This window comes from Notechis scutatus, chromosome 3 (genome assembly GCF_049901735.1).
Source record: "Notechis scutatus isolate UNSWTSFEM ecotype Mainland chromosome 3, rNotScu1.2, whole genome shotgun sequence".
NCBI classification, from domain to species: Eukaryota; Metazoa; Chordata; class Lepidosauria; order Squamata; family Elapidae; genus Notechis; species Notechis scutatus.
In genome coordinates this window covers 174285671-174312354 of record NC_142011.1, presented here as the reverse complement: position 1 = coordinate 174312354, position 26684 = coordinate 174285671, and the positions used below count along the sequence as shown (strand labels likewise).

Genomic DNA, 26684 nt, shown 5'->3' with positions numbered 1-26684 from the left:
TATTGTTGTTGTCAATGGAAAGCACACTCTTTTGTTGGCCGCTTGCCTCCAACTATTTATTATTGTTTCTCTACAAGGGCTTTGCAAAGCATGAACATGTGCCACCCTGGATTAACTCTGCCGGCACATAGGCACCCACCACACGAGGCACTGCCAATTAAACTGCCAAATGGCAAAAGAATATGTCAGTCTGATGGTAAAGCTTTCGTTTTCTTGTAATCAAGAAATCTTTGTTTTCAGCTACTCTGAATACCAAAGAAATCAAGGCCCATAACTTCAGATTTTTACAGGATTGAGCAACCATCTCATGTTGTCCTTACTGAAGATAGATATAATCTACAATTTTGTAAGGACATAGAAAGATTTATGCAATCACTGGTACAATTATGCTGCTCTTTGATTTGGATAACAGGGATAACAATAGCATTTAGGCTTGTATACTGCCCTTAGCACTTTACAGGACTCTCTGGGTGATTTACAAAGTAGAAGCATTATTTACATATTGCCCCCAACAATCTGGGTCCTCATTTTACCAACCTTGGAAGGATGAAACCCTGAATCAACTTCAAGCCCCATCAAGATCGAACTCCAGGCTGTGGGCAGAGTTTGCCTGCAATACTACACTTTGAATTTTCAATCAGAAGAGAGCTGGAAAGGGACCTTGGAGGTGTTCTAATCTAAGCCCCTGCTGAAGCAGGAGATTCTGTATCATTTCAGACAGGTGGCTATCCAGTCTCTTCTTAAAAACCTCCAGTGATGAAGCACCCACAACTTCGGAACTTCTGAAGCCACTGTCCTACTGATAGGAAGTTTATCCTTAATTCCAGGTTGCTTCTCTCCTTGATTAGTTTCTGTCTAACCCAATAACCACTTTGCACTTTAACCACTACACAACCAGGGCTCTTTAATCATCTTTGCTATGCTACAAAATAATCTTATATGAGTCAAACCATCAGCTCATCTAGTTTTGCATTGCCTGTACATCGACTGACAACAGTCAGGGTTTTAGATTGAAGTCTTTTGCATATACACATATCCTAAAAATTTGTAAATGTCTCTTTCACATACAAAGCAGCTTTCTAAAAATCCATAGCTATGTCATAAACCACAAGCAAATCAAATGTGTTGTGCAAACCCAGCCAATGATTTGGTGCAATCATACAAACTAAAAAAAAAATCCCTTATTTAAGTGAACCTTCATTTAGTTTATGATAGGTATAATATGCAAAAACAGGGGGCTTATTTTGGAATAAGCATGCTTAGAATAGCAGGTACTTGTTTTCTTGCTTTTCCTGTATTGCATATACTTGTTTTGGCCCCCAATTCTACAACCATTCCCAAAAACCTTGCCCTAAATCTAAAGCAAAGCTGTAACCACACCATGAAAACAACAAACTGAAAACTTATTATCTAGGGCAATTAATGGAATATTCATCACTATATCTATAGTAATTAAAATAATCAATAAAGTATTGTTACCTCTCTTTAATTTCCTTCTAAGACCACAGTTTATAATACATGAAATCTTATGATGCAAACCACCAGCTAGTCTTTAATTCTCTTAAGAGAATCCTTCCTTCCTCCCTCTCTTCCTTCCTTCCTTCCTTTTGCACAAGGTTGGTGCGTTCATTATTGGAGTACCACCCTCATCATTGCCACCGAAGTTAATCAAAGCTGGGAATGATGGAGTTACAGTAACTCTCTCTCTCTCTCTCTCTCTCTCAAGGGAAAAGACGAAATCCCACTCCCACCATCTGCTCCTCCCTCCCAGTTCCAAACCTCGCCCATCGGACTAGGTGCTCCGTTTTACCCGCAAGAGAGGCGAAGGTCTTATCCTATCCCGCCTTCTCTCGGGATCCGGCGGGGCGGCGGCAGCAAGTATGAAACTTCCCCGGCCGGTGCTTTCCTTCCTGTTCTTTGGGCTGCTTCTTGTCCAGCAACGTGCTGAGATGCCCGGACGAACTTACCTCTACGACAACCGTTACGCTGGGTAAGTCTACTTTGTTTTTGCTCCCTAACTTATCACTCAGATTTGTTAACTAGTGTTTAAATCCAGTTCTCGCTTATTAGAGACAACGTGTCCTTATTGCTGTATTTATTATCGGGATAAGTATAATTGAACACAGTAATATTGGGCTTTTTAATGAAATAATGTTATCCTTTAGTGTTACTTTTTTTGGCACAGCATGGTCTCTCCTCCTGGGATTTAGGAAACTTTTTAAAACCTGGCTGCTCCAGAAGGACTAATGAGACAAAGGATCCTTGATGTGGAAGGAAGTGTACAGTGGTGGTTGCATTTGTTAATAGTATTTACAGATAATGGGGTGTTGTAAGGTGTTCAGAGTTAATGTCCATTCGTGTGGCATGCAAGCCCAGAAAGAACAAATAAACGAGTAAATAATAAAATAATGAGCAAGCAGAGTTGTGTTTGTGGAACTATATTAACCCAGACTGGGAGAGGTTCATTTTAGTGTGGTAAAAAGAAATGTGAAAAAAACAAGAAACAATAATTATTTTTGAATAATTTCTAGCCTTTCATGTTATCATTAGTATTTTTATTCAAAGGTGAGTTCCCTTAAAAGTATGCAAAATTCAGAAGCAAAGCTCATCATACACACTACATTGTGACATGAATTATGGCAAAGGAAGGCTTGGGCACTGATCATGATATTGATCAGAATGTATAACTTAATTTTCCTTATGCTTATTTTGATTTTTTTAAAAAATTGGTGTTTTATTTATTCTACATCGTTTTCTGATTGGTTGCCATATTTTGCTATTTTCCACCCTTCTTTTTAATCCTTTCAGCTTTTCAACAATCTTCATATAGCTTAGTTTTATACAGTGCAGTTCTGTTAATCGCGGGAACGGAATGGCCTGGACCCTTAATGGGCAAAACAAACTAAACGGACTGAAATCTAACTGAAAAGGGGTTCTGTTATGTCCACACCCCCATTATCTATATAAACCAGCTCAGGAGGCTGTTAAACTAATTGAATTCTAAATATTCTGCGCAACATACAACAAAATGTGAAATAGTTAAAATTATAAGTTGCTAGACAATTCAAAATGGGGATTTGTATAGAGTAATGCACTAATTATGCAAAATATGTTGCTTAAAAGAATGAAAGTTGTGGCTTATACGTATACTGACTTTTATATAAAAGAAATCACTAGAAATATGTAAAGACTGTACAAGTTCAAAATAGTGATTTAGTTTATACTTTGAAGCTTCAGGATGTACAGGTAGTCCTCGACTTATGACCACAATTGAGCTCAACATTTCTATTGTTAAGTGAAACATTTGTTAAGTGAGTTTTGCCCTATTTTACAACCTTCCTTGCCACCATTGTTAATGAATCACTGAAATGGTCAAATTAGTAACACAGTTGTTAAGTGAATCTGGCTTCCCCATTGACTTTGCTTGTCAGAAAGTCACAGAACGTGACCCCAGGACATTGTAACTGTCATAAATATGAACCAGTTGCCATGCATCGAAATTTTGATCACATGACCACAGGATGCGGCACATGTGGTCGTAAGTGTGAAAAATAGTTATAAGTCACTTTTTTCAATCCCGTTGTAACTTTGAATGGTCACTAAATGAACTGTTGTTAAATCAAGTACTATCTGTACTTCAACTGTCCTTTGTCATTTGTGTTTCTTTCTCCAATATATCCAATTTTGCTCTCTGCCCGAAGAGTATGCGGTATTATAGTCAACTATTTACTTCCATTGGAGAAGGAAGGATTTTCTAATTATTTTGTATTTGCCAAGTATATATTTTATCCATTAATGATGATTATCAGTGAAAACTTCTGTGTGAAAGATAAACATAGTAAGCAAAGATAAGGACTATAGAGCAGAAGTAAGGACTATATAGGTTTACAATGAAATATGACCTTACCTCAGTAAAAACAATATATTTGTTATATATTTTACAGAGAATGGTAAAATAGATAAATTCAATAATTTGTCCATCAGATTATGTTAACTACAGACATCACTCCATTTTTCAAATTTTCATTTAATCTAGTGGAGTTCAAATTTTAGTATTATAAATCTCAGACCAAGTCTGTTTGAATGTTTTGCATGCATATGGTGGTGTTCAATGTAGCTGACAAGCAACAGCATCATACTCTAGTTTGAGAGCATATAGAGAAAAAGACATACCTGTATAGCATATCTGCAGTTCATTGTCTAGTATGGGTTGTAGCTTATTAATAATGCATTTGAGCAGCTTATCAAGTGTAAAATGGTCATTATGTTACTTAAATTTTTTTTAGGGATTGTTGCTTTACATTTCCTTTTTAGATACACATGAAAGCTTTCCTCAACCTTCAGCAGGTAGCAGTCAAGCCAAGGGCTATGCTGAAGAGAGAGTTCCAGTGAATCAGAGTAAAGGAACACATCAAAGTAAACAGCACAGCTGAAAGATTCTTGTATTAGGGGAAAGCTCAGCAAATAAGTATGGTAGCAGCTGAAAGCAAGGCTGGATTTCCTGTTCCTTGCTCTCTTGTGCTAAAATGAGCTGATCTAGTTAATCCAGGTTAGCATAAACGCTTCAAAATAAATAATACATGCCAGAAGAAAGCATTTCCATTGCTCAATCTGTTTCAGAACTACGCAACATGTGCTGAAATTCAATGCTAGTATTTGCCTTTGATCAGTCTTGCTGGGAATTACGGTAGTTGAAGATCAACCCATCTGGAGAATACCACATTAAGAAAGTTTAACACAGATTAATATATTTTATTTCTGCTTCAAGGTTACATCATTTAGTATTTAATTTTCTTGCTAAAATAGTATCCTATTTAGGATTTTATTTTAATATTATTTTACAGGCATAAGGTGATACGGATTATACCAGAAAATGACCAAATGGCAGAGACATTGAAGATTCTTTCTCAACAACTTAAAGTGAGTGTGTGCTTTGTAGTGCTGTGTACTATATCATAAGTGTAGTTTTCTGCCCATAAATCAAGGGATCTGAAGTGAGATTTTCAGTGCAGGGATGGTTGTGGATCTGCAAACAGAAGTACAACTCCCAACAACAGTAACCAGCATGACTGCTGATCAAGGACACTGGCTGATATAGTTTACAAATATTTTTTAAGGCTACAAGTTCTTAATACATGGTGTAAAGCAGGGGTGTCAAACTCAAGGCCTGAGGGCCCACAGGGTGCTTAGACCTGGCCCATGAGCCCACCCTTGTAACAGGAAAAGACCAGCCCACAGTGCCTCTGCCAGTGAAAAGAGAGTTCAGGGAGGCCGTCCGTGGCCATCCTGAGTTCCATTTTTGCTGGCAGAGGGCTTCAGGAGGGTGTCACAGCCAAACACGGAGCCTGGGCACAGCTTTCCCGAGCTCCACTTTTTCTGGCAGAGGGCTTCAGGAGGCTGTTGTGGCCGAAAATGGAGCTCGGGAAGGCTGATGTAGCTGACAATAGAGCCTCAATGAGTGACATCGAGCTGGCCACTTCCACCCTGGCCATGCCCCTCCCTGGCCCCCTGAAGTCAAACACAACTTTGATATGGCCCTCAATGAAATCAAGTTTGACACCCCTGGTGTAAAGGATTACTATGATACATGCCATCAAAAGCTGAAGGTTTTTGAATTCTTAAGGTTCTAGTTAACCAATTATAGTCTTTAACTAGTTGAAAGAGCTGATGGAAACAAGCAACCTTTGATTAAAAGGAAGCCATAGCCTAAAAAATTATTTTAGATTATTTGTCCTGTTTAGCCTGGTGTTATTCTAATTAGATTGCTCTAATCTTGGAACCCTGGCCAAGTCTTCACATTATTTAAAGCATAAATCTTTTGATGCAAAACACTATTAAAACTCTACCATTGAGCTTTCATCTCTTCAGATTTTTATTTTTACTGCACAGTGCAAAGCACTTGCTATAGGACTTTTTCAAACAGAAAATTTGGCCCTGAAGAATTGAGTTTACTTGAGTTCTAAATGGTTGCCACATTTTTGAATTGTTTGTATTTTGATGTGACAAGCCACCCTCTAACTGTATTCCTGCTTTTAAAGCAACTTTCTTTTTGAGTAGTACCTATATGTAGTCATATGTTACTCTCCTAGCTACCTTTCTAGCAAAATATTTTGTGAAATACATCACAAAATATATTTTGTGAATCATCCTAGGTGGAAGACCTTTTTTTGCAAAGAGCTACATTGGAACAACAGTTAGAATTACACTAGCAATGCAAACACACCTGGAGTTTGCTAATTGGAAAAGTCTGGTGCTAAGATTAAAAATGCACATTAAAACTAAATCAAATCCATGTTGTGTAGTGCTTATTTACAAAATTTATTTCAGTATTTTTAAGGTAAAATAAGATGCAGAACTGGTTAAAATAATTGAAATTTGAATTTAGGTTTTTTCCATTGAAAATGAAGTTATACAAACCCTAGTGCTCAAAATATGTCTACTTCTCGGTGTGCAGAAAATCTCAACAAATTGTTTACTAATGATTCAGCAATAATCTCAGCTATTTATTGAAAATTTTAAGAGGATATTCTCTTTGATCTCTTAATATCGTGGGTGTTTCCAATCTAGACTGAATGAATGTGAATTACAGGTTGGTTGCTGCACTACAGGTGGACCTGTGGCAACCAAGAAGCCTGTCTCTCATCTCCAAGGGTGCAGTTACAGATGTACATCTGTCAAGAAATAGTTCACAGATTCTTCAGTTCTCCTTAGAGCAAGCAAACATCCAATATACGTAAGCATAGATTTTAGCGGCTTTTGTATTATGTTTTAAAATCTTCCTAAGCAATAATCAATATGCTAGCATGTCCTTGTAATTAAATAATTTGAGAGTATCTTTCAAATGCTATTTGAAGAGAAGTTGGAAAGAGTTCCTGTGATAAGTATCTAATTATAGAGTCTTCTTTATAATGTAGACTAGTGTCTCCTTAGTGCAGGGGCCTCCTTTTGTTTGTTAAAAAAAACACCAATAATTGTCAGTAGTACAAGCATATTGTGACTTCAAGAATCCACATGTTTTTAAATTATGTGCTTGAATGTATATTTATTACGGTGCACTATGCCAGCCAACACCTGTCACATTATAGCAATTAATGGCACAATTTAACAAGCATTTATCAAATGGAAAGGATAAGGATTTGTCTGTCAAGGAAATTATAATGGGTAAATGAATCTTACTTTATTCAGAAAGCTGACATATAGTTTCTTAACTTTTCCTTACTGTACTTTTCTTGACATTATATATTCAAACTTTCTGAAGGTCTCATGGCTAAAAGAATCACCTCTGAGCACAAGAAATTGGCGAGATTTGAGCAAAACCTGAGCACAGCAGATAATTCTGGGGTGCTGAAAGTATTCCTGACACACTGTTGGTGCTTCTTTCTTGACACTCAACAAGTGTTTTTATATTAAGAAAAAGAAATGTTTAAAAAATGAAACTTGTCATCTGCAAACCAAGCAGGCTAGCTAAGGGATTGACCTCTCAATATGAACCTGTCCAGTTTCTTGGCTGATGAAGATAACGGAAATAACTATAGAAGGATTCAAGAAAGGGATATGAATCCCTGTTTAGGCTTTTTTGTGGGGGATAAATTGGCAAACAGCCTTCCCAAGCAACCCAGGTAATCTTCAAATTTCAAAAGTACTCATTGTTTTTAGCAGCATTTCCTGAGGGCATTTGCACCTCCTGCCCACTCCTCAGCTTTTAGCTACTTATTTTAGCTACTTATCACCCAAATTCCTTTAGATAAATACTGTAGTTATTACAAATGAAAGCGAATATATGTGTCCCAGAATAATGTTGCAGGATCCAATCTATGTCAATCACCAGGACTAGAGTTTTTGTCTTCTGAGCTTTTGGACTCGTGCTAGAGCCCATCTCCAGGGAACTACTTCTCTTTGGATGAAGATGGGATCCAGTCCAAAAGGAAGATGGGATCAAGTCCAAAAGGTTGGGAGGCAAAACCTCTGGTCCCGGTAACCAACCCAGATTGGACCCTGCACTGTAGTTATTGTTTCACTTGAGCATGTATTTTATTACCACTCATAGATGAAGAAAATATATTTTAAATGCTGGTTAATTCATTTTTATTTGTTTCTTCAGTCAATTAAAACACTTTTCTCTGTTTTGTTTGTTTTTTGGGTTTTTTCCCCAACTTATCGCTGCATTCCAAAACACAATGTTTGCTTTACAACATGCTACATTATGTTCTTCCTGTCAATTTTCCTGGGTTTATTAAATGTCATAAATAGTCTGTACAGTGTTAAGGTGTTTACTTTAGCTATATACTGTAACTTTTCATTCTTTTGTATTATACCATGCATTTATTTAAAGTGTTCTTTTCTTTTTTGTTTTCCGTTTAATAGAGTCCTCATATCTGATTTGCAAAAAACTATAGAAAAACAAAGTGATTCAAAACCACCCAGGAATCGTAGATCATTGCCAGAATATAGTTATGAAATATATCATTCCCTGGAAGAAGTATGTACAGTATTATATATTTGTGCACTCTCATGTTTTCATTCTTATATAAGAAAAACAATAGCAAAATAACATTTTTCTTGGCTTGTTTAACAAAAATTAATCTTTGATATAAGATTTTAAAATTTAAATATTGGAAAACCTGGTAAGAGGCAGAAAACTAGAACTTTTATTTTATGTTGTACTTACTGTATATAGTTATATTTATTTTATTCAGTGACAAAAGAAAATCATATATACATGTATCTTTTTCTCTCTTTTTTCCCAGATTCAAAGTTGGATGTATTATTTGAACAAAACTCATTCTGATCTCATTTACATGTTCTCTATTGGCAAGTCATATGAGGGAAGACCACTTTTTGTGCTAAAGGTAAATTTTGGCAAAACATTATTGGTGCATAAGTACATGGTGCCTAAATTAGGTAGCATCAAGATAAATGAATAAGGAAATATTTGTGGAAGCAAAATGTAATATTGTATATTTGCCCTATATCTGAAGTCACAAGCTGAGGGCCCAGCGTGTCACTTACAATCCCTGAAATCCTTGAGTGGACATCACAGAAAGCTGCCAAAACTTGCCAATAGCTTATATTATTTTTAATGTATTAGAAGGGAAAAAAAATAAATGCAGAAAGAATTCATACTGACTCCACTTAAATAGACTCATCAAATTTTTGCTTATTCCAGTATTTTCCAATATGTAAACACAGCAGGTTACTTAAAGGCCAGTTGTGGTGCTCTTCTCAAATAGCAACTCCTATTATATACATTTATATAAAAACACAGAATCATTTTTTTTAGAAATGTTAGCTATAAACAGTTGTTCACATATAGAAATCTTTTGCTTTGCTTGAAAATAAGAACCATAGAGTTGGAAATGACCTTGTGATCTAATCCTAGGAGTTCAAGAGGGTCTATTCAAAGAATAATTCCAGTCTGTTGCTCTGATAGAGATACTGCTTCTGCAAGTTGCTATGATTCTTACAGTCTTCTGTTCAGAGGAGATATTCACTAAAACTTTCTTACTGGGAGTCAGCTTATCAGAGTTTAATTAATTCATATTAGCTTTTGTTCCTAGTTCCTAATCTTGGTAATATGTATTTTTTATTTCTTTGAATGGCGTTGTGTAATTATTCCTTATAATTTGTGTTTTGGTATTTAATTTAGAATTTTCAGGATGGATACCAAAGGAGATGCCTAAATGGCAACAAAATTTTAAGAAAGTTTATGAAATAAATGTCCCCAAATATAATCAAACCATGGGTGGGGGGGAGTGTCTTAGGCTGCAATGAGCCCAGGTGGTGAGGACAGTCTCCAGAATTTGACTCATGAACATATTTCCCCATGACAGATATTTGTCCCATTCCTCCACCCTTAGCAATGGTTACCCCCGTGATGGGATAATTAACTAATGAGTTGTGTGTGTGCATACAGGTAGTCCTTGGGTAATGATAGCAACTGAGAATTGCTACATTATGAAGCAATGCTGTCATAAAATGTGATGATGCATGACTGTATTACTTAGCAACAGCAGCTCCCAGCAGTCCCCATTGTTGTTGTTAACAGAATCTCACTATTCATTAACCAAGGACCCATCCTGATTCAAACCATTCCCAGTTTGGTCCTTTCCAACCCTGAGCCTTAAAAAGACTGACTCCTCTTGAACTCCTCTCACCCACATGCCCCATCCTCATCTCTGATCTTTCAACCATCCTGCACAGTAGTTCTCCTCATTGGTCACCTTGGGACACTAGGGACACTAGATCCACTGAGGACTTGTACCTCAATCCCTGTGCAGTGGCTGGCCACCTCAGGATCACAGGGTAAAACCCAAGTGCCTCCACCACCCTGTGTTCTACTGGCCCTGCCGCCCCAGCTGACAGTTGCCATCTGTAAGGCAGATGCTGGCTGCACCAAGTCTTTTTGATGCTACGTACATGCTTCTTCAAACCTGGATGGAAAAGCTGTCACTTATTAACTTACCAAGGTCAAAGCAGAGATTTGCCAGCAGCCTGAGCCAGACTAGAGTAACTAATTTATTTATTAAGGTCATGGAATAGAGCCTGTTAGCTTCCAGTTAGTGTTTATTAGGGAGGTACCATAGAGAAAAGCCACTAAAGAAGAGAAAGCTTATTCAAGCAATCTCTCCACTTAGCAAGAGGGAGAAAAAATATGCAAAAAATAAAGGTCAAACATAGGTTAGTAATATAGTATGTTCTCTTGAAACTATTGCAAAATGAAAGTACACATTTTTGTTAGATAATTAACTCAGAAACCAAAGATATAGAAAACTATATTAAGCTAAAGGCGACCTACTTCGTCTACTACAGTATTTCCATACTCTGTTTAGGATCTATTATAAAGGGGAACATTTCACTAAGTAGCTGCCTGTCATTGGCAGAATACGTGCTTCAACCTTTTTCAATCCATCCATAGTTTTCTTTTTCTCATGTATGTATTTTTACAATTTCAGCTAGGCAAAAGAACAAGGGTTCATAAGAAAGCTGTGTGGATTGACTGTGGCATTCATGCAAGAGAATGGATCAGTCCAGCTTTTTGCCAGTGGTTTGTGAAAGAAGTAAGGATGATTTTTTAAAAACTACCATTATATTTTGAAATCAGAAAAGGTTCTATTATACAAAGTATGTTCTCAAAGCAGAGGGAATTGTTACAATATTTAACTAGGCTTTAGATATCTATATCTGATATTTCAATTTTATAGTTGGTGAAAATGTTAGCACCATGATACTGCTGAATTCAGAGTCTTTGCTAAATAAGAATAAAATTGTGCAACCTAGATTATAAGTTTCCTTATCTTAATGACAATCATTGATAAATCTCTAATTTGAGTAAGTATTGTTGACAAATTCACAAAGATAATAAAGAGCATAAAAATAATCTCATAACAATATTATTGTGCTGATGAAATGAGTTCCCAACATCAGTCAAATAAATTTGTAAGCTTGATTTTCTTTGCCCAATTGCTTGGCCTGGGATGGACAGTGCAGAGATTTTCAGCAGCATAAATTTCTCTGTTTATTAAGGACTTCATTTACTGTATTTATATCCTATTTTTTCACCAAAATGAATACATATGATAGTGTCTAACTGCAGGATAGAACTATTTTTGATGTTAGGAAAGTATTATAATATACTGTATATGAGAAGCTGCAAGGTGTTCTCTTGTGAAGTATGATATAAACATGTTTTAAAGGATTAGGAGCAACTGGGATTAAGAGGTGTCTATTGTTTTTTCTTATAATTATTTTTTATTTAAAAGAATTCCATTATTTGAGGATTATCTGCCTATGTTTTTTCTTAATATGTCTTGCATTTGGAAAGATAAAAGTTGTTGAGAACTAAGGAGAGCAGTGGCTTTGATATTGCATAGTTCAACATTGTTGTCTACTCTCAATTATAAAGATTTCAAGAATTTTACAAAGATGTAAATATATTAGACATGGAGGATGTGTGTGTGTGTGTGTGTGTATGTGTATATATATATATGTGTGTGTGTTTTCTCAAGTTTTCGCGGGTACTTACGTGTATGGCATTCAGCTTTGTTCGGGTATTTTCCCACGTCATTGTAGTTGTGCTTTTAAAGTTGTAGCTACAACTTTAAAAGCACAACTACAATAACGTGGGAAAATACCCGAACAAAGCTGAATGCCATATATATCTATATCTATATATCTATATCTATATCTATATATCAAATAATATTTTATTTGGAAAATAATTATGGCCTAAAAATATCTCAAGCACTTAAGAAAAAGTACTCTTGTACTTTTAATTGTATTTCCATTTTATACATTTTATAGTTTGTATTTTATTTTAGTTAGTAATTTAGATCTTGTTATTCTTTGACTTATATGCCTGAGCTCCTGCCAAGGAAGGTGAGTGTTGTTCACTTTCTAGTCCTTTTGAGGTATTTAGCATAAAGGAAATGGACGTATACATTTCTACTGTTGACTGGTGATCCTTATTTCAAACTGTGAACAATAGAGAAGGGCAAAGCCATACATATCCCCTTGACTTTCTTGATATAGACACATTACATGCTTGTAGTATGTTAATTCATTATGCAAATTCAAAAATTCAAATTCAAAATCAGGGTGCAGTACAATATTATCATTACCACAAGGAGGCATGCTAGTCATGTTTATCTACATAACTACAGATGCTTGCAGTGCTTTTCAGCAATAGCTTACTTAAATGAAATTTGGAGTTTGTGCAAGATACTAATTGGATGTCTGGAATAATGAGCCTAGATACTGTAACTAATAAGTACATTAAATTACATTATCTTCTATAAAGATGAGTTATTTGTTGGCTTCAGGGCAAGCACTGTTCTTTTAGCAAACTAAAAGAATAAAACTGAACATTCTTCCACCTTAAAAATAGTTCATTCCTGTTTTTCACTGCATGAAGAATGTTGCAGTGTTGGTTTCTGCAACTGCAGAAACTACAATATTTGACAACTGCTATTACCATAAAATTATGGCAAGTTCGGAAAGTACCTTCACCAATGTAGTCTTTTAAAATAGCGGTTGCCAACTGGTGGGCTGCGAGAAAATTTTGGTGGTCCACAGAGAAATGTCACCCCCCAGGGTGCCCCACAAAGCAATTAATCCAGGCTGTGCGGGAGCACAAGGCTGTGCTGCCCACATGGCCCGCGGGAACCCTCCCCGCCCACTCACTCCTTACCTTGCAAACTTGCCTGCTAAGTTGCTATTTTTCTTTTTTCCCCAACCATCAGCTGTTCTGCTGTGCTGGGAGATTTAGATTAGCTAGAAAGCAGGAAATCATTGCATTTCTTGCTTTCTAGTTAGTCTTTAGATCTTCCACTCTGCTTAAGCAAAGCCGAACCTTCCTTAGGACTGAAGCTTCTATTATTCAATGCAGACTCACTGCAAACAATTTTTATGTGACAGACTCAGGTAGCCGATGGCAGATAGATCTCTGAATAATTCTCTTAGCAACTCAATCTGCCTGCCTGCTTTTTTGGGGGGGTAAAAGTTGCTCTTTTTAAATAAAAAAAAATATTTACATAAATATTTATAATATTTACATACAAGCCATGCCCAGCCAGTCACATCAAGCCACACCCACAAATTAGACCATGCCCTCAGAACTGGTTAAGAAATTTGAAACCCACCCCTGCCTCTGTGTGTTTGTTTGTGTGTGTGAGAGAGAGAGGAGGGGGGAGAGAGAGGTTAGATCAGATCTCTCTCTCTCTCTCTCTCCCTCCCTCCCTCCCTCCCCCCTCTCTCTTTCTCTCTTTCTCCCACCAACATCAGCAGGCCACCATTAGTCAAAATTCATACTAGTGGTCCCTAGGATTTAAAATTATGAGTTTGGTAGTCCCTGAGGTCCAAAAGGTTAGCAATCTGTTTTAAAATATGCTTGCTAATGCTGCCCAGAGTCACTTTTTGTGAGATCGGCAGCCATATAAATGTGATAGATAGATAGATAGATAGATAGATAGATAGATAGATAGATAGATCTCATAAACACAAATACAGCACAAATGCCTACTTTGCTGGATGTCCCTTGGTTGCCAAAAGCTTCCTGATCCAAGTCAAAGTGCTGGTTATTATTCTATAGCAATAATTCTTTATGATTTAGTACTGAGCCAAGAGTTTGACAGCCCTGGCTTAGGTCCTTATTCCGTTTGGGGCAGATGCTGTTTGTCCAGTCTGTGCTGGATAAATGGGCAGATTGAGAATTCCTTCTGCATAAGAAGTGAAGGGGAAGGAAGATGGAAACAGGCCTTCTTGATTTCATTTTGGAATAACATACTTCTTCCTTTAGTTACAATTTTATAAAGCAGTGAAGCCTATGGTTTTCCAAGAGGCCTCAGGGTGAAGAGTGCAATTAGAAGCATGCTGGAAGAAGTAGGTTTATTTTAGTTCTGAATTGGCTTGATGTATTTTATTTTGTTTGAATATGTTTATATAATATGTTTTATTCTGAGCTATCTGGAATTTTTAGAAAAGGCAGCATAAAAATACGTATAGCTATTTTTTAAGAGTTCAAGAAACTGGATCCCTGTTAGCCCTGTGAGATTGTCCAAGCAAGAAACACAACCAGGAGTACTATCTTTATTATAAGCTTATGTTAATATTGTAGCACAAGACTGAAAATATTTCTCATTTCCTTTCCTTTTACTTTCCAGAAAACTAGAGGTCTCTTCTGAAATGTTTCCCACATCCTCCTTTCTTCTGAGGACTAAAATATCTTTTACCTGCCAGTTGTCTAGTCTGTAGTTTTCCCTCCTGCCTCTCCAGGTTATTTCCAAATACCATTACACTCTTCCAGAGGTTCCTAAGTGTTCCTCCATCAGTACTATTTACTTTAAACACACTTGCTGTCATCTCCAACTGGATGTGTGTGTGTTGGGGGTGGGGGTACTTCCTCCTTCCATCCTTGGGCACCACAATAAAGAAAAATCCAAAAATTCCATTGCTTGCATTAGTAAAACACTAAGATAGATATTTAACATTATTTACATATCTCGTGGATATGTAAATAATGTTAAATTATAGCAAGCTATTGAAGAGGGGGGGATGAATCTCCCCCCATGTCTTCTAGAAAGGCTTATTCAATTTGTATGCAAGAGACTGCAGTCTCCTTAAATGTGTGTATGAGATCTCAAAAGCTTCTTGCTATTTGACTCAAACCGATTCTGCTCCTGCCTTGCAAAATGCCCACAGCAACAGTTCTGACTGCAAAAATTTCATGTAGCAATTTCTCTGGCTGTCTTCCTGAATGCTCAATTCCGTGTCATGGACTATACAATAGCTCGTCCAAATTGGCCTGTCTAAATCCAGGTTGCTTCTTCCTTTTGTTCAGTTTTGAGGCACCCCTCTAGACAAGTTAGCAATTTTCTCATTGATGAAACTACCAGCTTCTTTCTTTTCTCATTGACCAAGCTACTGTAGGAGAGAGAGACAGAGAGAGAGGGGGGGACTGGCAGAGCCAGGGGGAAGACTTAAATGAGCCATCTCCCTCTGGCTCTGCCAGTCTCTTTTCTGCAGCCAATTAATATTCCTTTTTCTTAATAGTAATTTTATTTAAAAATTTCATAATAACAATAAAAACTAACATACTTTTTAAAGAAAAGTTAGAAGAATTAAAAAAAAGAGTAGATGGCCAAGATTGGTGTGCTCCGGGTTCCTTCAAGTAAATAATGTTAGCTCTCAGGACCTTGGAAGTCTACATTCTCAGTAGAAGCACCTGTGTTTGGGAACAAGGTTTCTCCCTGAGATCCAAATGGTCCCTATTCTGCTGTTATTCAGAAAAGTCATGAAGTCGTATCTCTTTAACCTGGCCTTTAGCAAGGGAAAGTGACTGGATGTGTTTAATTTTGGTCGCCCACTGGTAGCCAAAGAAGGAGGTCAGCTAATGTCAGAAGCTCAGTACTAATATTTCCTTACAGTAAGAACCATAATAATGAATGTTTTGGGAAGTAGGAGACTAATCAATTGACTGTTGTCTAAGCTTTCATTGACAGTTATTTTATTAAGTTAAAAGTGGGCTAGGATCTCTGAAAAATCACATTACAAAATTTCTGAACTACAGAAATTATATTATTTCAACTATGTTTATGTACCAGGCTCTTCAGACATATCAAAATGATTCAGCCATGAGAAGAATGCTAAATCAATTGTATTTCTTTATCATGCCTATTTTTAATGTGGATGGATATCATTTTAGCTGGACACAGGTAAGAAATATTTCAACATTAGGGTATAAATGAAAAATATTAATATTAATATTAAAGAAGTATGTTAGGAAAAAAGTTTAAATATTTAACCTCACTCTCTGTGAAAAGATTTGTCATAAGCATAACATAGTGTTTTATCTGTATATATGTTTCATTTCCATCTTTAAAAATCTATGCCTAGGATCGATTTTGGAGGAAAACAAGATCAAAGAATTCAAAGTTCCACTGCCATGGAGTTGATGCTAATCGTAATTGGAAAGTAAAATGGTGTGGTAAGTCTAGAAATAATACGATTTTCTTTTCTCATTAGCCAATTAAATTAACAATGTGTCTATAAAACAGGTAAATATATAGTAAATATGTATCTGATGATATTGTTGGAGTAATTTCAGGATCAAATCCCTCTTTTTACTTTTGACTATAGAGTCCTTTGTGTCTTAGTGCTGGCATTGGAACTTTGTTTGACTTTTGATCAGACTATTATACAACCATCCTGGCTTCCCAATTCAAATAACATCCAAATTTTGGCCTGTTTACAAATATGTGTTCATATCCCATCTAATTATTGAGGCTTTGAAACAGCTAAAAAAGTAAATATAAGAATAATAAGAATATTAAATGCTAAAAATAGAAATAGTCAAAAATAATTCTAATTTTCAGGGAGCACAATGATTAAATCTTAAACACAAGATGGACTTTTGCTAGCTTGTAAAATATAGTAATGAAAACACTAGAGAAATATGACTTTGAAAATCATTCAAAATCATTCATTATTGAATATCCTCTCAGCAGACCTATCCATAAGCTCCAAGAGCTTAACAAACAGGTTCATGTGGAAGACGATGGATCCAGATAGTGAAATGGGGAGTCCCAAATTAATAATAAATAATTTCAGAACAAAAGTCCCAACTTCCAATTAATTAAGTTCCTAATTTGCACAGACAGATAAGAGTTATGAGGCAGTGACATTTTAGCACCACACAGAAATAGAAATGAGAATCGATTTCTGGAGAAATAAAGGACTCAAAACCCTGATGTTTCTTTTGTTTTGCCTTGCTTTTTTTTAATTTTTAAAGCAGCATTTTTCTGGCAGTTCTGTTTTCTTTCTTTTTTTGTCTAGAGTAACATAGACTATAAATACAAAATACAAAATAAATATATATATAATGGCAACAAAAGACAAACCAATTAGCAATAAATTAACAAAATATCACAGGTGTGACAAATTTCCAAATCTCCATTTCTTTTTATCAGGAAAGGGAAAATATATTTCTCAATTTCTTCTGTTGGTTAGAGCTGCTATAGACAGTGAAATCTAGAGGTCAGAGCCTCCTTATTCCTGAACAGAGCCCTTTTTTGTGAATAATACATATGGAATCTACATCTTTAGTTACAAGTTACTGGAGTTTCTACTGCTTCTTTTAATAGTATATGCTGTTTAGCTGAAAAATAAGGATCAAGCTAACTTTTAATAATAATTGTTATATAATACTTCCAGTTTTTAGGTAAATTGTGGAGTGTTTCATCTCATTTTTTAAAATACTGAAGATATTATGTGAGGAATATTTTTGAGAAGAATGTTTAAGGGTTATCAAAACACAAGAAAATTTTCTGGTGTACTATTATGCATGTGTATTTCTCATGCGAAGCAGATCCATTATTGATTATGATTAAGGATATTCCTAAATTGTTGATCAGAAACTACATTACATTTTTCTCATCACCAAATCATTACTAAAAAAGAATCACGTTGACTCAAATAAAAATTCTATCCACTTCTACTCTTAATTTGCGTGAGTGCTGAAGCTTTAATCAAAGTTTTAAACAATATCCAGGTCATCTTAAATTATGTCTTGGCCCAATGAGAAAATAACTTTGTCTCATACAGGATGCCTTTCTTCTGCTCAAAAAATTATATGCAAGTCAGATTTAATACTTGAACTGTGACAACACAATTAGAATAATGGTAGACAATTTATATAACCTTGGAGTATCTTTTTCCTGTTCCTGAATAATTGTATCAATGGAATTAGGCAATAAACTAAATAAGAGGAATGTAACTTGCACTACTTTTTGGTAGTAAAATAAGAAAAATAAACGTGTTGTGCTCTAGTACAACTAATTCATCTTTAAAATTTAAATTTCAGACAAGATTAAAATCTCTATTCCTATGAAATTGTTATTCTGCCACATCCTGTCATCATTATTATCAAAACTGGCCACCCTGGAATCAAAATATTTTCTGTACTATTGGGATTACGTTCATTGTCATTGGTCCAAGCTGGATTATTTTTAATTCCTTAATATGTTCAAAAGAAAGAACCTCGGTCTGGTACTATGTGTGTGCCCTATGAGCATGTTTTTGTTCGGTTTAACTTTGTGGGGATCATCATCATTTCTTCCCTTGTAACATATAGATGAAGGTGCTTCCCTTCATCCCTGTGATGATACATACTGTGGTCCATTCCCTGAATCTGAACCAGAAGTGAAGGCTGTTGCTCATTTTCTTCGCAAACACCAGACTCAGATGAAAGCCTATTTGTCCTTTCATGCGTATGCCCAAATGCTATTGTATCCATACTCTTACAAGTATGCAGCTATTCCAAATTTTAGTTGTGTGGTAAGTATAGAGTTCAAAGAATTCTGCATGTTTGCATGCCAATTATGCCTTTTGACTTAATGAAGAGAATGTTCTTCTGAGTCCCATTCCTTCTTTGCCACTGAATAATTAGAAACCTCATCGGAATTCACATTTATGTTGTCCTATCCAAAATAAGGGAACACAGTTGGTATGGAGGGGAGGAGAAACACAGCTATTTTTAGATGAGCCAAAAATAATGAAAATTAGGTTTTTCAAATGACTGTATTCGTTACTAATTTTTCCAACAAATACATTCCATAATGATTTAAGGAATAGTGGCTTTGAAAAATTAAATCATATTTCATGGACAGATTTCAGGGACAAATAAATATATTTTACAATGGCATTGACATATAACAGTTCACACATTGCTTTATGTCGATACTGTATACGGTTCGATTGATTTTGGTTGTAATACAAGACTATAATCTGATTACTGTATCGTGGTTGGTAAACTGTGATTTTAGCTCCAGCTTATTGTATAGTATAGCCTACAGTGGTTTATTTAAAAATAATGGTTAACATGTAAATTCAGTCACTGTAAATCTGCAGGATTACAGTGGGAGGAATAAAGTGAAGGAGAAAGAGGAACCTTATTCTGTATAATGGCCAATATGTTATGGCCCATATATGGTCATTAGGTATACCATACAGATGTCCATTGGGCTGTATAAAAGATTTTCCACATAGAAGCAACTGGATCATTCTAGAACAGGTAAGGAGGTATCTTGCAGAAAGAAACTGTATCTTGCAAATTTGTATTATTTCATTTTATTATTAATAAATATACACATAATATATTCACACAAATACACAAACATCCATAGTTCTTTCCTGATGAGAGAAAAAGCACATATGAGAATTTACTCATAGTCACTGTGATTCTTTGACCTCCTTTTCAATTGTGAAATTGGAAGAAGCAATGCATTTCTTAAATGTTCTTTCAAGCCTGGAGAACTGTATAGTTGGGATCTCCCATAATTTGTATGGAGGAAGGAAAGAAAAGTTAATAAAACCAACATTCTTATTCTCATTTCAAGACTTTCCATGGCTTGACACAAGACTACCTTCTCAGTGTGTCAACCGTTTTCACCTTCTTTGCAAAATCAACAGAAAATTCCCTTTCCACAGATGGGTCTTGTCAGAACAATGTGCAAACCAATGCAATCCTTATATACTAACATTTTTTTAAACGTACTACTGTCCAGGAGCTAAACAGTACCTCACTATACATATACAGCCTGCAGCAAGAAAGCAAAGCTCAAATATTAAAAAAGGTTAGCTTTTTAGTCTAAGGCTAAGCCTTTGGGCAGACAGAAGGAACATGATGACAGAGAATAAGTGACAATCAAATATTGAGAACATTTGCACAAATAAGAAATCCCTAACTGACAATGCATTTATACAGGCAATTCAACAAAATTCAGTTTCAATTTATATACAGTATACAGCGACCTGCATTGAACAGCAAAGCAAGATCATAAAGAATTTTTCTTCCTATTGCTTCCCTTGGGATCAATTTCACAAGTTCCTCAGATTTATGTCGATGTTGGCCAGGAGACGAAAGCTTTTCCATGGACATTACCATCTAGCAAGGAGAGGATTCTTTAATAATTTGTGAGTTGAAGACAAACAGGCTTCTATCCAGCTTACAACACAGAATTGTGCTGCCAGTCACTCTCTGAATTAATGTGTTAAATTATTTAGGTCTTGGAACTGGAGAAAAGGAAATACAATTCTCAGTATACATGTTATCTAGTACAGGTATATCCTTTTGTTTATGTCAATTTTTTAGTTATTTGGAAGTTTTCATTCAATTGCTACAGTCATGTTACACTGGCCTATTTCACAGAGTGTATTACCTTATGATGTAGCATGTTTGGTTTGAGTTTTAATGTGCCGCATCAATGCAGCCATTGTGACTGTAAGCCAATTCAGTAAATTATGGTTAAAATAAACCATTGCTTAGCCCAATATGTGAAGTCATTCTGTGTACTGCAATTTTAAAAAAAGAATTTTTAAAAAAGAGCTTGTTGCCAATTTGTATATACAGTATCTGAGATAAAGTCTGGCAAAGAATCAGCAGCAGAGGTATTTCTGAGGCCATGCAACATTAAAAAGTTATTCTCTTTGTTAAATACAGCACGAAACGCTGTTTCCTCAAAATAAAAACTTTGATAGTCAAAACTGAAAAACAAGGTGTTTTTTTTTTTTGCTATACAATATCAGTATCACACCGTGACCCAAAGCTGTTTAGTTCTCAACTCCCCTTTACAAAGACCTGAGATTCAGAACGACTGCTGGGATTTTTTCAGCTCAGCTCATCAATCAGTAACATATGCATATAACCACTGAAAGAATGTGTCCAAATTAAAACTGAATTTTGCATTTAGGTCAGTAATTTTTAGTGTACTTCTCAACCCACAGATGTGGAACTGCAAGGAAATCTCCGTTTAGAAGCCTATAATATATATCTTCTTGAGAACAAGAGTGTTTCCCTGCAGCATAGTTATAGTTAGTTTTAAAAAAATGTGCTATTTCACTTCCCATTACATCTACATTTTTAGTTCCCCTAATTGTTTATATAGCTACATCAGCATATTGTACTTTATAAAGTTTAAGAAGCCATATCTTTGCCCTGAGTTTATAATTTAGTAAAAAGGAAATAAAGAGGAAAGCAGAGATGAGAAACAGGGTAGCAATGTATAGTTGCTATAGTTACAGGTTATTGTTGCAGTTTTTCATTCATTGATCTTTGGGTATATGAACTGAATTCAATGAAAAAAAAATTCAGAGCAGGTGTGAGGGACTGCATTTTGAGATATAGTTGGGCAGGCTGGGAAATCTTTTTGGGTTAAGAGACTGTATCAACTCATTGGAATAATTGGGGATTGAACAAATGTGTTATGATTAGACACTGGTGCATAGATTGGTTTCGCATATTTAACTAAGAAATTGTATACTATTTGATTTTTCTTAATATGGCATATGTAAATAGTCCTCAGGTTTCCAAACCATGCCATATGGGTTATTTGTGTAACAATTGAGTCAATGAAGCTTACCCCACAGAATATTGTAACGAAATGTGTATTTACCCTAATTATGTGTATTCACCCAATTATATCATGTATCCATTAGTTTGCTGTCACATTGCTTTATGAACATTAGGAAAATATTTTTTAACATAAGGACTACTCAATGATTCAAATATAGGAAAAATAATTCCGCTTCTAAAAAAATGATAACGAAAGAACAATCTTAATACTTACTTCATAACAGTAATTACAGCGTAACAATGCTAAGTGATTTAGGAGGAAAAGTTATAAAAAATAAACTGATTATCATGAATAGAAAATGTTAAGATTTATAGTTTATATGCTTTTGTCAATATATTTCAAAACTATGAGCCTTCACATGACGATGTACAAACATTAAATGGAGTATAATATGCACATAACTATTCTTAAAACAGATATACAAATCCTTCTAAAAATGAACAGAATCAAGAATATTTTTGACAGGAATTCATATTGAAATAAGTGTTCAAAGCTTATAAAAATAAATATTATGAAACAATGATGTTGGTTCTTCCTAATTAATTTTAGCATATGATGCAATATTTTTGAGTTTTTAAAGTGAAACAAATGTAAGCATCCTTTCAGATCACTACTAAGAAACAGAAGACTGTTTAATAAGTGGTACAACCAGTTACAAAGTAAATCACCATTTTGCACTTGCACATTTCTAGTGATTTTTTTAATATAAAAGCCAGCATATGTATTTTCACAATGTTAATTCTTTTAAGTAATATATCTTGCATCATGAGAGCATCATGCTATACAAATTCCTATTTTGAATTGTCTAGCAGCCTATAATTTTAACTATTTCACATGTTGTGAAATAGAGAGTAACTTTTCTTGAGATGGGCAGTTCTATAAATTTGATACATAAATAAAATAAAATTTAAAAAGTAAATTCTGTAACATATTTCTCTGCAAATCCTTTGCTTTTAAACAATTTTATTTTCTCATTTTTATGTATAGCCCATTATAAACATATTAAACTCTAGTAAAATAATGTACATACCCACAATCAAAACTGAAGTATAAAAGCTAGTTTAGACAACTCAGAAATAAGCAGCCTGAAAAATATAATGACAAGGGACAGGTAGCAAGCATAGTCTAAAGAGGCGTTTCAAACCAAATGCACTGCATTTACAGGAGAAAAAAAAGATGCAAACATTTGTATCTGAAATTTACTACAAACAAGGTATTGTATTTGATATATAGCAGTCACTGAATTTCTTTCAAAAATATTCCATTGTTTGTTTGCAATAAACCTGCGTATTAAAAGACCTGCATCCTGGATTACCATGTTAGTTTGTATCCCACCTTTATTATTTTTACAAATAAATCAATGTGGCGAACATATCTAATACTCTTTCTTCCTCCTGTTTTCCCCACATCAACAACCCTGTGAGATGGGTTAGGCTGAGAATGACTGGTTCAAGGTCACCTACTGGTTAAGGTAGTATTTGAACTCACAGTCTCACAGTTTCTAGCCTGGTGCCTTAACCACTAGACCAAACTGGCTTTCATATTGTTTTCAGTTCTAGTGTTTGGCACAAGAAGCCCGCCAAAGAGTTCCCATACATAACTATCTATATACTCTCTGTGTGTGTGTGTATCTTCATGGCACCACAGAAAAAAAAACAGAGGACCTGTTTTTCAGGCTTGACTGATTAGTTGATTGATTGCTGAGGTGTATAAAGTATTCTGAAAACAAATTATTACATGAGAACACCCTAAACCTGTTGTTCACATAGGCAGAATAATACTCTTGTTAAATGTGGTTAGGAGATAACATTTAAAAGTGAGCTGGAACCATAAAACCAGCTTCCCCTTTAGCCAAAGCGATTGAATGTCCTTGGCAGTGTTGGGCAGTCATTTTAATGTAATCTAAAAGAGGGGATAGAAAAGCTGGTTTTCCTTCTTAGACTTAGAATAATTTTATTGTCACTTTGAATGTACACTAATCAGCATACATTAAAATGAAATTTCGTTGCATATACCTCCAATATACTACATAAATATGACAAACAAATACAAAATTATGCATATACCCACTTATATGACACGGAGAAACAACACAATCTAATTTGGATCTAGTTTCTTTATATATGGCAGTAGAGCAAGAGATGCCCTCTCCAATACTTTTGTTATGCTGGTGTTGAAATAATATTCTCTCATACAGATCTTTGATGAATGATATGCATATAACCAGACAGGTATAACTTTATGCAAGGATATTCATGAAAATAATTAATGTATGGTAACAAAGGTAGAAGTAGGGGGCACAAGATGTAATAAGTTGTGAAGGATAAAATTTAAAAATGGGTAATCTTTGTCCTATAACATTCATTATGAAGAAGATAATATGCATGGGGTGATTTTTCTTTTTTCTTTGTCATCTACCAGGAATCTGCAGCTGTTAATGCTGTAAATGCCTTGCAGTCTGTTTATGGAATACGGTATCGATACGGTCCTGCTTCCAGAACTTTGTGTGAGTGTCTCTTACAAATTGGATTTTTAAAAAATAACTTGTTAATGATGCTTTAATAGAGAAAATGTTTTAAAATCTAAAATTATATTAAATGAAGAACATAATACTGTAGCACCAGTTTTAATGTTTGCAAGTTGCTCAGAGTTGTTTTTGAGATGGGCAGCACATAAATTCAATAAATAAAGTTAAATACCAACTATAAATTACTCCTGAACTCTGAATAATGGTTATGCTTTTAGCTTTTTATATCAATACGTAACAAGAACAGATTAATGCTGGGAAGATAAACAAGTAAGTAGAATTGCAGCTCATATATTCAATATGTTTGGTAAGAATCTTTTTTTTCTGTGTCATCCACAAATTAAGCATTGCTGTTTTATGCAAAAGATATGATTAAGGCTCACATGTTTACCTTGCAGTCCAAACAGACATGGCTTGGATTACACAATTTAGTGCAGAAACGCTTCTTTTTAATTTGTGCTCCTTTTTGCTTTTTTTTTGGCTTGGCCTTCAAAATATTCAAAAATATTTGATGAAACCTTGAGTGCAATGTATAGAAACACCCAAAAGTTATTACTGAACTGCAGATTTGTAAATGTGTAGAAATACTATATTATTAAATATATGGCTGGAGAATAATCAAATTATATTTGCATTTAAATGAAATAAAGTTGTATTTATTTTGTCCTTGCCCCAACCATGAATATTTGAAATCTGGCCTTCAATTAGTCTTAAACCATGTACAGTATAATCCTTGGTACAAAATCCTATTTGGAGTATTGCTCTAACTATCTGTTTTGAACAATATCATACACTTACAGAACTGTATGTGAGGAGCAGGAGTAATTAAACTTATTCGGTTGGAATTAAACAAAATATTGTTGGGGTTGAGCAAGGGTTTTTCCATTTTTCTTTTAAAAATGCAACTTAAATATAACCTTAGGATAACAGTGCTGACGAGAAAGCCACATATGACACTTTTAGTGTCCCATTTGTTGCCTTCTTGCAATTCAGTTCTAAATTTTGTCAGAGTGTTGTTTTTCCCCAGATGGAGGTCTCTGGAAAGCTTCTCTTTCCATTTCCACAATTCATTCTTCAAGCCCTAAAAATTGCCCCAAAATACTGTTCTTTTTTTGGGGGGGGGGTGTTGGGGAATTAAACATGAGCATGTGGCATTTTCTAATCCTAAAATAAGAAGCTAAAGTGCTCTGGGACTTTGGAATTCAAACCAACGGACACCTGCCACATAACACCCCAAGACTTAACAATTGTCAATAAAAAGACCAAAATGTCTGGATAGTGAAGGTGGCAGTACCAGGAGACAGCAGAATAGAAGAGAAATAAGATAATAATATACAATAGACTATGGCAAAAGAAAGCAAAGGTAGTACCAATAGTACAATCCCAAAACAACTGGACACCACTTGAATACCTTTGGTATTGACAAATTCACCATCAGTCAATTGCAAAAGTCAGTTTTTACTTGGAACAGCTTACATTCTAACATCAAACATCAGTATCTGCCTATCTCAGGTCCTTGAGAAAGACTTGATAAATAGATAAAAATGTCAAATCTAGTTGATTATCCTGCTGATTATGCAATGAACCATAATAATACAAATAATTTATTACTCAAACATCCACATCTGCTTATTCCAGGTCCTCGGGAAGAACTTGATAGGTGGATGAAAAGACTAAATCCAGGCTGTATATCTAGCTGGCCATGTAACAAATCATAATTGACTGAGAAGCCGTTAGCTCTGCTCTTTTCAGTGCAGTTACTCCGTGAGGGCCTTTTATTTTATTTATTTATAAAATGTAGACTGCCCATCTTACCTTTGCAGAACATTGGGAAACTGAGATCACCCATCAAATGTTGTAGATCCATGTATTAGCAAATTGTTTCCAAACTATTGTTTTTCTTTTTTTCCAGATATAAGTTCTGGGAGTTCAATGGATTGGGCCTATAAAACTGGAATCCATTATTCATTTGCCTTTGAATTGCGTGATACAGGTCATTTTGGATTTTTATTGCCTGAGAACCTAATCAAGCCAACCTGTACAGAGACAATGCTGGCTGTTAAAAATATAACCATGCACCTTCTTAAAAAGTGTCATTTAAGCATTGCAGACAAGTTTTAATTTTTTAAATTGTTCTTAAGAATACAGTGTGAAGTCACTCAAATATAGAATGTAGCATTTCCCACTAGTAGAACCCTTTGAAAAAAGAAATGACATTTTCTACAGATAAGAGATATTCAAATCTTTGATGT

General features: G+C 35.1%; 1 protein-coding gene across 1 annotated transcript; it reads left to right on the top strand.

Annotated features, from left to right (window-relative positions):
- The first annotated feature begins 1812 nt into the window (after window positions 1-1812).
- On the top strand, window positions 1813-26684 carry CPA6 (carboxypeptidase A6). The gene is made up of 11 exons (XM_026688848.2): window positions 1813-1990; window positions 4845-4920; window positions 6609-6733; window positions 8365-8479; window positions 8748-8849; window positions 10953-11057; window positions 16098-16208; window positions 16390-16480; window positions 18626-18828; window positions 24327-24411; window positions 26345-26684. Exons 1-11 carry the CDS (start codon window positions 1881-1883, stop codon window positions 26551-26553), a joined length of 1332 nt encoding a protein of 443 aa, XP_026544633.2. The 5' UTR covers window positions 1813-1880; the 3' UTR covers window positions 26554-26684.